The sequence below is a fragment of the Arvicanthis niloticus genome, chromosome 20, assembly GCF_011762505.2.
Source record: "Arvicanthis niloticus isolate mArvNil1 chromosome 20, mArvNil1.pat.X, whole genome shotgun sequence".
Lineage (NCBI taxonomy): Eukaryota > Metazoa > Chordata > Mammalia > Rodentia > Muridae > Arvicanthis > Arvicanthis niloticus.
The window spans coordinates 18,009,909-18,021,996 of record NC_047677.1 but is presented as its reverse complement, the minus strand read 5'-3'; the positions used below and the strand labels follow the sequence as shown (position 1 = coordinate 18,021,996).

The following is a 12,088-nucleotide window of genomic DNA, read 5'->3' as shown; positions in this document are numbered from 1 at the left end:
ACCTTTTTTATGTGAATTCTGTAACTCATGTAAAGATTACCCTCACCTCTTAAAATTTTAATCACTGGCAGTTTGACAATTTCCATAAAATCCTGAATGATAGTCATCCTGTATCTCAAGCCATTCTAGAATATCAAGACTTTGGACCAGAGCTGGTCTTGGGTATTTATTTCATACTATAGACATTCAAATTATGTTTTCTGGATTTAAGTAGTTCTAAAGGTTCCGTTTTAATCTTTGTATTTTTTGTTTGTTTTTCTCATAATGCTTGGCAATTTGTAACTTGTGTGATTATTCTAACCATAAAATAACTGCTGCTCCCACTGGACCTTGAGTCCTTAATGATAAAATTACTGACTCCTAGATAATAATTTTTATTAGACATATATTAGCTGCTCAAAGGAACATATGACTGTTACCATGAAAACTGAATATATTTCCAGACCTTCTAAATCATCCACTTTCAGATTTTGACAATACAGAGAACAGAGTGTTAGATTTGATCATTGGGATTTTTCAGTTTCCTCTAAGAACTTGATCTGCCTATATGTTAACACTCTTATTTGCTAATCATGTGTTCCCCATGTGGCCCCTTCTGTTTTATTTTCATCTCTTTGCTTATTGTGTGCATTCTGAGAAAGCCACTTAGGTTAATTTTCCACACCACTAACTCGATTTGTGATATACTTATTTGTGTTCTACTTAACTGCTCTAACAGTGGGCTTTGTTTTCCTGTTACCAGTGTCTTGCAGACCTTTTATGAAAAGTTCTAAGTGGTATTAGGACTTTTTAAAACCAAATAAGCTGGATTGACTGAAAAAAGGCAACAAATGTTTTGCATAAAGATAAGAATAATTATAATTCTGCCTTGCACTTTTTTTTAGGTTGCCCTGACTAACTACACTTTTGAAAATGTGAGCTTTCATGTTCTCCATCAGCGTTTCCCCCTTTTTACCTTCCGAGTCTTGTCAGACTGGTTTGATAACAAGACAGATCTCTACAGGTAATGTTTCACCAATCTCCAGAGGATATGGTATTTTTTTTTTCAAATCATCATTATTATGGGCTGGGAAGATAGCTCCACAGTTGTAAGCACTGGCTACTCTTGCAGAAGACCCAGGTTAGATTTCCAGCAGCCACGTGGCATCTCACAGCTGTCTATAACTCCAGTTCCAGGTGATCCAGTGCCCTCTTCTGGTTCTGCAGGCACCAGGCACACACATGGTGCACAGCTACACATGCCAGCAAAGCACTTGTACACATAAAATGATAAGTTAATTTTTAAAATAAAATTAAAAGTCAGTATCATGTAACTTTATATTACATACAATAAAAGGCACACATTTAAAGTGTGCTGTCCTATGACTTTGTGTATGTGCATTCACTCTGTAACCAGAACCTTGTCAAAAGGAAGATACCTGCAGGAGAACACTCTTAAACAAATTTGCCATCAGTCCACTCAAACCTAACTATCCATGTAAATACTAATTATATTTCTATTAGCTTAACATAAATGGAAATATTAGTATTCTATTGCTTTTTGTTGGACTTTTGTGATAAAATTCAATATAATTTTTTAACTGTTGTGAGATTCAATATGTTGCATGTTGTTCGTTCTTATTATTCAGTAATATTAAGTTATATGAAATACACAGTAGTTTATTCATTCAACTCTTAATAGACACCAGTGTGGATTGTAGCTACTATGAATAAAACTATTATAAATATGTATACAAGTCTATGTGAACATATATTTTCATTTCTATAGTTAACATATTTCTGGGCCATATGGTTGGTTAGTGTCTGTTAACTTTGTCTGCTTCCTTTAGAAGTTCATCTACTGCAAGTCTGCTGGAAATAAATTATCCTAACCCTTACTTATTAGAAGGAAGGAAGGAAGGAAGGAAGGAAGGAAGGAAGGAAGGAAGGAAGGAAGGAAGGAAGGAAGGAAGGACAGACTTTTGACTGATATTTTACTGTCTCATTTTAGGCTTGAGTTTTGCTTAGTTTGTTTCTTTCTTTCTTAACTACTATAAAGATTTTGACTGCCTTTCCTTTTATCCTTCATTGTTTCTGATAAATCAATAGTAATTTACATTTTGCTAATTTGTCCAATTCATTTAATGCATTCATTCACTCCCTCTCTCCTTCCTTTCTTTCTTTCTTTCTTTCTTCCTTTCTTTCTTTCTTTCTTTCTTTCTTTCTTTCTTTCTTTCTTTCTTTCTTTCTCTTTTGTCTTTCTTTCTTTCTTTCTTTCTTTCTTTCTTTCTTTCTTTCTTTCTCTCATGTTTTTTTTTTCAAAGACAGTATTTCTGGGCATAACCGAGGGTAGCCTTGAACTATATAGGATGACCTCAAACTTGGAATTCTTCCTCAGTCTCCCAGGTACAAGGATTATAGTTGTACAAAACAGAGGCCGTCTCCTTGTTACTTTGTGTAAGTTGTAGAGTGGATTGGAGGGAGGGAGTTACTCACTCCTGGCCCAGCTGTAGTCTTTGGAGTGTCTTGCTTTCTGGGCCTAGGCATGAGCTTTCTCAGCCTTCCTATTGTTAACACAGTGGGGTTCAGACAGGTTTTCTGCCTGTCTCCAGAGGCAAGCAGTGCTATCCTGCTTCTTCATTAGCAGCTGAGCTGCTTGGCTCAGGTGCTGGGATGGGTAGTATCCTGCTGCTTTCTCAGCAGCTGTTCTTCTGTTTAATGCCAGATCTGTGTTTGAAGTAGTGAACACCAGATTAACACCTCTAACTTGACAGGACTTAGACTCCAGAAGAAAAAAGAAAGGCTTTCTTGCACTCTTGTTCTCCTGATCTCCTGCTCTCTTTCCTCTTGCTTGTCCCTTCCACTCTCTCCTTCCCCATTTCCTTCCCCCTCTCTCCACATGCTCATGGCCAGCCTCTACTTCTGTCCCTCTCTTTGCCTCTACTATCGTCTTAAACCCCCTCCCCATGCCCTGAATAAACTATACTAGGAAGGAAGGAAGGAAGGAAGGAAGGAAGGAAGGAAGGAAGGAAGGAAGGAAGAAAGAAAGAAAGAAAGAAAGAAAGAAAGAAAGAAAGAAAGAAAGAAAGAGAGAGAGAGAAAGGGAGGAAGGGAGGAAGGGAGGAAGGGAGGAAGGGAGGAAAGAAGGAAAGAAAAGCAGGTATCCAGGATTTAAAAATAGTGCATTCTGGCTTATTAAAATACAAGGGTAAATGGTGGTAAAGATGCAAAAGATATAGCTTTTAAAAACAACTCATGTGTAAAAAAACAATTTTATTGAAAATAGTTTTAAAAACAGATATGTTCTGATTATGGTTTTCCTCTCCCCAACTTACCCAGATCTACACTCATTCATGGTTTCATGGTTTCAACTCATCTTCCGTTTCCTTTTGAGAGACCTCAGGGAAATGACATAGAACTACAGTAAGGGCCGAGCAGTGGTGGTGCATATCTAAATTCAAGGCCAGCCTGGCCTACATAGTTATTTCCAGGATAGCAAAGCCTACACAGAGAAACCCTGTCTTGAAAAACAGAACAAAATAAGAAAAAGAAAGAAAAGGAAAAACCTACAGTAAGGCCTAGATTTTGATATCAAATCTTTACAGAGAACTAGGTTATAGCTCAGTGACAGTTCAAGGAAAAAGTAGTACATAAACCCATAAGTAACGTTTATATTCAACTTAACACTAAAAACTGGATTTGATGATTTGTTTAGGGATGGTATAATGTTCTAAATGCATGTATTGCCATCTCTAGTTAGGTATTATCCAGGATTAAAAAAAAAAAAACCTTTTTGCCAAGTGAAATAGAGAACTAGGCCTAGGTTATCAAAAATCAAGGAAACAATTGAAAGAAATTACCTTATAATTCCTTATCGTAAGTACTACTTTAGATTTTGTGTATTATTACTGAGTTTTATTCCTTGAACTTTTCTGACATTTAACTCCACCATACTTTATTTAAAGGTCCATGTTGTGACTTCCCCCTAAGTAATCTCACTTTACCTGTATTCATGCATGCTTTCTTTTTTGACAGATGGAAAATGGTTGATCACTATGTTAGCCGTGTCCGTGGAAATCTCCAGATGTTAGAACAGCTGGACCTAATTGGAAAAACCAGTGAAATGGCCAGACTGTTTGGCATTCAGTTTTTACATGTATTAACGAGAGGTTCACAGGTAGAAATTCTTCTTGTACACTTTAAAGCTATGCATAAGTGGCTCTGGCATGCCAAAAATTTGACATGACAAATTTTTAAAACTTTGTATCTGTTATCAGTACTTGAGTAATTGAATCTTGTGTTATCATTAGAATCACCCCTTAGCAGCAGGGAAACCAAGAACGAAGATCCTCCCATGCTTTATATTTTTTTTTAAGTTTGGCATCTTTTAAGTCCTAATAAATAATTTTAACATAAAAATAAAGAATCTGAACATCAATCTTAGTGACACCTTGAAATTTGACTAAACAATATTTACAGATGTATAAAACCATACATACATGCATACATACATATACACATACATACATATGTAAACAGTATATTTTTATTTAAACATTATTCTTTTCTCTTTGCAGTACCGTGTGGAGTCAATGATGTTGCGAATTGCTAAACCAATGAACTATATTCCTGTGACACCTAGCATTCAACAGAGATCCCAGATGAGAGCCCCACAGTGTGTTCCGCTCATCATGGAGCCTGAATCTCGTTTCTATAGCAACTCTGTGCTTGTTTTGGATTTCCAGTCACTTTACCCTTCCATTGTGATTGCATATAACTACTGCTTCTCTACTTGCCTTGGCCACGTAGAGAATTTGGGAAAGTAAGTGTTCTTCCTTATATTCACAGTCATGGTACCGTACTTTATGTGCGTTAAGATCATGGACTTCCTTCACTGTCCTTAGGAGTCAGATGAATTGGGTTATCGCACAGCTAGCCCATTTGCTGCAGTTGAATTACTGATAGACATGAATTGTAGTGTGATTAGTTTTGTAGGTGGATGGCTGCTGTGAAGAGGATCATGAGCAGAGGGAGATGAGCCTTGCATCTTTCTGTTTTATTCATGAATATCAATAGTCTTCTTGAGAATGAGAATTATTTTTATTAAATCAGCTTCCATTGCAATACTTTGAAACTAATGATTCCAATTGTCAGTTCCTCCTGTCTTAGAAACATGCTGTGATTTTTCAAACGATTGAATTAACTCTTACAGTTTATTAATTCATATAAGTTAAACAGTAATGTTTTAAATTATCAAAGGAGTGGATGTTTTTCTTGATTATGAGAAATGCAGAGCCGGGCAGTGGTGGCACACGCCTTTAATCCCAGCACCTGGGAGGCAGAGGCAGGCGGATTTCTGAGTTCGAGGCCAGCCTGGTCTACAGAGTGAGTTCCAGGACAGCCAGGGCTACACAGAGAAACCCTGTCTCGAAAAACCAAAAAAAAAAAAAGAAATGCAGAATCTTCTTTTTAATGATTTTGTGGACTTGAGACCACATACTGTGATCTAGTCATAGGAAACATTTGTGGAAACTGTATCATTTATCTTGTCTTTTATTAAGAAGAAAATTTGAAAGTACTTTATACTTGAATTTTTCTTTAGGGAGTTTAATATAACTTGATTATATGTTGAGCTGAAATTTTGTATTTGAGTGTATATTTAGTCATAAGTTGTAAAGTACTGCCACTTACGAAACACTTCTTTGCCGGGCAGTGGTGGCTCACGCCTTTAATCCCAGCACTTGGGAGGCAGAGGCAGACGGATTTCTGAGTTCGAGGCCAGCCTGGTCTACAGAGTGAGTTCCAGGACAGCCAGGGCTACACAGAGAAACCCTGTGTGGAAAAACTAAAAAAAGGAAAAAATGGTTCTTTCTATAAATTGTACATATATGAAGAATTTTGGTTAATTAACCAAGTAACCATATTGCCAGTTACATGAATTCATGTTTACATGTCTGAAAGAGAAGTTGTGATTTAATTTTAAAAATGTCTAAAAGCTCTCTGTACTATCCTTGAGAAAGTCTGCTTAACATCTTCTTTCTTAACAGGTACGATGAGTTCAGATTTGGCTGCACCTCTCTCAGAGTGCCTCCAGATTTACTTTACCAAATCAGGCATGACATCACAGTGTCTCCCAATGGAGTGGCTTTCGTCAAGGTAATACTCGAGCGTAAATGCAAGGAGTCAGCTGTGGCTTGCCTTTAGAGAGCAAGGAGTGCTTTACTTGAAGATTTTTCTCTCATAAAATCATTTTGAAGAAAAGTAACCATCTTGCTTTAGTTAAGCTTAGATTTAAAAAGTTTAATTGCTTTAATATATAGATCCTACAAGTGTTCCACATTATTTTAAATTAAATGGATGCTATCTTAGATATATTGACACTAATATTTACTGATTACATTCTTAAAGGAGACATTCACACTAACAACGAGATCCCTTTGTTTTCTATATACTTTCTCCTGAAGAGAGACTGAAGAAACCTTTCTAATTGAATAAACAAAATAGGAGATTCCAGAAGTTATGTTACCTCTTATATGCCAACTTCATTCTTTTCAATTTCCCTAGCAGTGAGTCGGTGTATACTACAGGTATGAGTGGTGTTTGATGGAACAGGCAGACCCCACCAACCCTCCAATTCATTCTGGTGTACTTAGCAAAAATAGCATTCTCTACCACTTAAGAGATGATATTGAACTTTAATTACAATTTAGATGTGAAGAAAATTTTTAGCAGTAAGTTCATGGTATATTCCTTTCTTAGAGATTTTTGGAATAGAATACCTCCAGGTTCTGGTGTAGGTAAAGTTGGAGAAGTTGGAATTGATTTGTTTTGGTGTTTTGTTTTTTTTTTCTCCCATGTTTAAAAAATCCATTTTTAAATAACATTTCTGCATAGTTGGTCATGGTTCTTTTTATATTATGTCTTAAAATATTATGCCTCAATAAGAAAGAAATCAGGAAAACAATCCTATTCTTAATAGGAAAATGGAACCCTGGGAATAAACCTAGCAACAGAAGTGAAAGGTCTCAACAATAAAAATCTCAAAACAGTGAGCAGAGTGTGGTGGTGCATGTCTTTAATCCCAGCACTAAGGAGGCAGGTGTAGGCAGGTGTCTATGAGTTCAAGCTAGCTTGGTCTATAGAGCGTACTCCAGGCCAGCCAGGGCTACATTGTGAGACCCTATCTAAAAAGAAAAATTATGAAACACTGAAGAAAGAAATAGAACAACAAGATGGGAAAATTTACTGTATGAGAGAGTTAATATTGTTAAAATGAAATAATACCAAAATTGAACTACATAATGCAGTCCCTATGAAAGTACCTATGCCCTTCACAAAACTAGAAAACAAAACAAAACAAAACAAAACAAAAAAAAAAAAAAAAAACCTTAAAGTCATATGGAAACACAAATGATAGATACCAAATAACAAATGCCAATCCTAAGCAAAGAGTAGTGCTGGAAGGGAGGCCTCAGAATAGGTAATGTTAAATACACTAACAAAGCCAAAGTAATAACAACTTCATAGTATAGGATTAACGTAAAAAGAACACAGAGACCAATAGAATAAAATAGGCAACCTAAAAATAAACCTGATTGTCTAAGCCATCTTATTCTTGACAATACTGCCAAATATATTTATATAGGAAAAAGGTCACGTCAACAGTGTTAGGAAAATGATTATATGTAGAGGACTGAAACTAGAGCTCTCTACCTTTCATTCAATATAGACATCTTCTAGAGATACGGCTCAGTAGTTAAAAGCACTGGCTATTACTTGGTTTCAAGACCTAACATCCATCTGATTTACACATGCTTGCTACTCCGGATCCAGGGGATCTGATGCCCTTTTCTGGGCTCTGTAAGCACCAGGCACACACGTTGTGCTCAGACAGATATATAGGCAAAACACTCATTTACATAAAGTAAAAAGACATCAGCCAAATTAAAATCACCTTTAAATTAATTAAAGGACTAAAACTTTGAAACTGCTACAGAAAAACGTCAGAGAAACACTTTTGAAATTGGTACAGGTAACAGTTTCCTGAGCAGAACTCAAAACTTGAATTAACAAATGGGATTCCATAACATTTAAAGGCTTTTTACAGTGAAGTAAATAATCAGGATTAATCACAATTAAAGATACAGGCTGCAGAACAGGATGTGTTCAAAATATGTCAAGGACTCAAGGAATCTAATACCAGATGAACACATAATCCAATTAGTAAATAATCTTCTTTTCTTTGTGATCACAAAGAAATATCGTGGCTGAAGAACAGTGAAAAGGTGCGGGTGTCTGGCCATCAGAAGTGTAAGTCAGACTGCACTGAGACTCCTCCTTGCCACAGTGTGAGAGGCCAGCAAGTGTGAGAGCAGAGAGGAGCCTTGCTCTCCAAGCTGGAGAGGAGAGTAAATTACATGGCTGCTATGGAAACACTATGAAGGCCCCTTTCAAGCTAAAATACCACTAGCATAGAATCTAGCACCACTTCTTGGAATAAACCAGAAAGTCAGCATGCAAAAGAGCACGCCTGTTTATTGCTTCACTGCTCACAACAGCTAAGTAAGAATCAGCCTGGATGCCCATCTTACTTATCAACAGATAAGAGAGTGGATTTAAAAAAAAATGTGCTATATATATGCAATAAAGTAGTATTTGGCCATAATGAATAGTAAAACCATGTCATTTGCAAGGAAATGAATGGAAACTGAAAGTCAACATATTAGTACAATAACCCAGACACAGTTGTTGTGGGAAGTGGAGGCTTGTGGGAGAGTACCTGAAAGTAAGCAGGATCTACTAGGGAAAGCGAAGGAAAGCATAGAGAGGCAGTGGGAAAGGTCTAGAGTGGTGACATAATGGTAATATAGTACAGAAGAATAAAGGTTTTCACAATTGATGCGAACTAATAATTACAGGTTTTAAAATGATAAACAGGGAAAGTTGGGTCGGCTTCTAAAGGTACACCAAATGAATTAGAGGTAATCTGCATTCCCTTGTCACGTGTGGGGGTTGTTTGCTTAAACTCCCTGCAATAGCATCTTAAAAACCGGATTTACATTTTGACCTAGTATGTAAAGCTTAAAAAGAAATCATTTTTTTAATATTCAAAAGTGTGATTATCCTATTACTGGGGTTTTAAGTGTTCGGTTTGACATGCATTATTTTGCACGAGTCTGTGAATCATCAATTAATACTGTTTTGTGGTTTTCATTCCTACCGGAGTTCTCATAAATCCTCCCTAGTCTTGATTAATACAAATGATTTTTTTTTTGGCAACAACAAATGTTATCACTTCATTATTCATCCCCTCTTCCAGATTGCTAATAAATGTAGGCCGGAGGGGATGGCTTAGTGCTCTAAGCATCAGATTTGACATACCTAGAGTCCCTGGAACTGCAGGTTTGAATGTCAGCAGAGTCAACCCAGCTCATCATTCTTCCAAGGTAGATAAATGGCGTTCCATGCAGAGCACTGTGTGGGGTCACTAGGGTGAGCGCTTTAAAAACTGAGGTTGGTTATGAGTGATACAAGGCCCGTATGTCTTTCTGAAGGATGGGGGTCTCGATCGAACGTTGAACAGCATTTCCCTCTGAGTCTGTTGTATGGCTATCTGTGTACTAGTTGACACCCTGCTTCCTGGAGTCCTCAGAGCTCATAGACAAGTGCTGCATTCGGGTGTTAGGCAGTACTGGAGCCTGTTAGAAGAAAAAGCTCTCCAACAGAAGTAAACTGTGATGATTGTGATGGCAGCTACTAGTCCCGTGGTTATTCTGTTAGTAGCATGTTTCTGTTTATGACAGTTGGCTGTTGTTATGCTTGTTTTCTTCTTAGTTACCGAAATCTATATGCATGCGTATGTCATTGAGGAATTTTATACATTCTTCTTTTTTCTCCTTTATGATAGCCTTCTGTACGAAAGGGTGTTCTACCAAGAATGCTTGAAGAAATTTTGAAGACTAGATTCATGGTGAAGCAGTCTATGAAGGCTTACAAACAAGACAGAGCCCTGTCACGAATGCTCAATGCCCGTCAGTTAGGACTGAAGCTGATAGCAAATGTCACATTTGGCTATACATCTGCTAATTTCTCTGGGAGAATGCCATGCATTGAGGTAACACATTTAATGAGAGAATTTATTGAAATATTTTGCTTTGTTATTAAACTTTAGACTTAAAAGTATCATTTCCATGACATACTAGTTTTTCTTAAAATGGATCAGTAAACATGCATCTTTCCTTAGTTCATTAATAATTTTTAAATTATATACACATTTTCACATTTACTAGTATAAGGTTTCAGTGCCAGTTTATAACAGTGTTTGCAGTCATTTTGATACTAAATAATTCTTTTTAATTTTGTTTTGATTTTTCAACATAGGATTTCTCTGGGTAGATCTGCCTTCCTCTCCCTCCCGAGTGCTGGGATTAAAGTATGCAGCACCATGACTGACTCCTTTTAATATTTGCTAGTGAGGTCCAAATATTACATTAAAGAAAAATCATTCCATGGACTGGGGAGATGGTTCAGTCAGTAAAGTACCTACTGAATAAACATGAGGGACCTACAGGAAATGTCAGAAGCAGCGACTTCTTACCTGTATTCTGAGTGCTGAGTGGGTGGTGGCAGGAGGATCCCTGGAGCTCACTGACCCTTACTGACTAGTCTGTCTAACTGCATCAACTCTGGGTTCCATGGAAGACCTTGTCTCAAAAAAGTGGAAAATAATTGAGTAAGACACCTAATGTCAACCCCTGGCCACTGCACACACGTGTCTTGTGCATGTTATATGTACATACTACAGCTCACAAGAGGCAAAGTGAGCCTCACACTTTCTCAAAAGCTGGCATTAGAGTTCAGCAGGTTGGGCGCTTACTGAAGCAAGCCTGGTGACCTCAGTTCAATCCCAGAACCCACAAAAATGTGGAAGGAGAAAGGTGGATTCCACGGAGTTGTCTTCTGCCTTCCTGTGTATGCTACAGTCACACAGCACACAGTTTTTTTTAATGTGTCAACACAAAGCTAGAGAGATGGCTCAGTGTGAGAAGGGGAGACAGAGGGACGGGGAGATGCCCAGTTAGTAAAGTGCTTGCTGTGCACACTGGAAAGCTTGAGCTCCTCAGTGCCGCTTAGCGGTGGGCAGAGCTGGTCTGTGACCCTGGGTTATAAGGAAGATGGGAATGCGGCAGAGATGCAGCATTTTATTAAAACGTCATAGTTTCAGTTAGATAACGTGATTCAGTGCTTGGTTGGTTGGTTTTCTGCGTATGTGGTTTGTTTTGAAACAGGATCTCACTCTGTAACCCTAGCTGGCTTGGAACTCATAGAGATCTGCCTTCCTATGCCTCCTAAGTACTGGGGTTAAAGATATGCACCACCATGCACGCTAATTCTTAGCGTGTTTTAATGCATTAAGTTGTCATTTTCTAATATACTCAAAGTCTCAATAGGATATATTATCGTAACTTAAAATCCAAATCAAATTTTTAGATTTTGCTCCTATTTTATCATCGGTCCCTTCCCTCATATACTAGAGTTTACTTTGCAGTGCAGCTTTAGACAGCTTTCTGAATACTATTGAAACCATATTTTGTTTGGAAATTTCAACTTTTATAGCAAAAAGGGAAGCAGCATTATTACTGTCATTTGGTTATTAACAAAAAGAGAAAATGCAAAGGGATTGAAAGCTCCATTTGGCTTGGATGGCAGTCTTCTCTATCCTTTGACCCAATGAGTTTAGTAATTAAAATCTCTTTAATTTACCAAACTACATAACCTAATGAAGATATGTCTCACATTGCTCAAGGCCTAGAATTTTCTATCAGTTTATGCCCTGATTCTTGCTAAAACTCAGTGGTCACAGCAAAAGAACCCTGTGGGCATATTTATGTACCTACTTGTTTTCAATTAAACACTGCTAATATATTTTCTGTTATACAGCTGTGAGTACATTTCTTCTTTTACTTAGTTTTAACAAAAATTATGCATAATCAGTCTCAGAAATGTAATTTCAGCACTTAAATACATTATCATCAACAGAGATTGTTTGGAAGAGATATACCTACATTTCTTATACTTGGACCCAACACACAGTGATTTGTACCCTGGC

The 12,088-nt window shown here is 37.3% G+C and overlaps 1 protein-coding gene across 6 annotated transcripts in view; it reads left to right on the top strand.

Annotated features, from left to right (window-relative positions):
* Rev3l (REV3 like, DNA directed polymerase zeta catalytic subunit) overlaps positions 1–12,088 on the top strand; it is a 157,674-nt gene that overhangs the window by 120,891 nt on the left and 24,695 nt on the right. For 5 of the 6 annotated variants that reach the window (XR_013105470.1, XM_076917128.1, XM_034524021.2 and 2 more), the window contains 5 exons: positions 885–1,003; positions 4,015–4,156; positions 4,557–4,801; positions 6,027–6,135; positions 9,887–10,093. Coding sequence is in view for 4 of the 6 variants with exons in the window: in XM_076917128.1 (XP_076773243.1) it covers positions 885–1,003; positions 4,015–4,156; positions 4,557–4,801; positions 6,027–6,135; positions 9,887–10,093 (822 nt within the window). In the remaining 2 variants the exon portion in view is untranslated. Of the gene's footprint in view, positions 1–884; positions 1,004–4,014; positions 4,157–4,556; positions 4,802–6,026; positions 6,136–9,298; positions 9,426–9,886; positions 10,094–12,088 lie in introns of all 6 variants that reach the window. The other variant, XR_013105471.1, reaches the window with a different exon arrangement.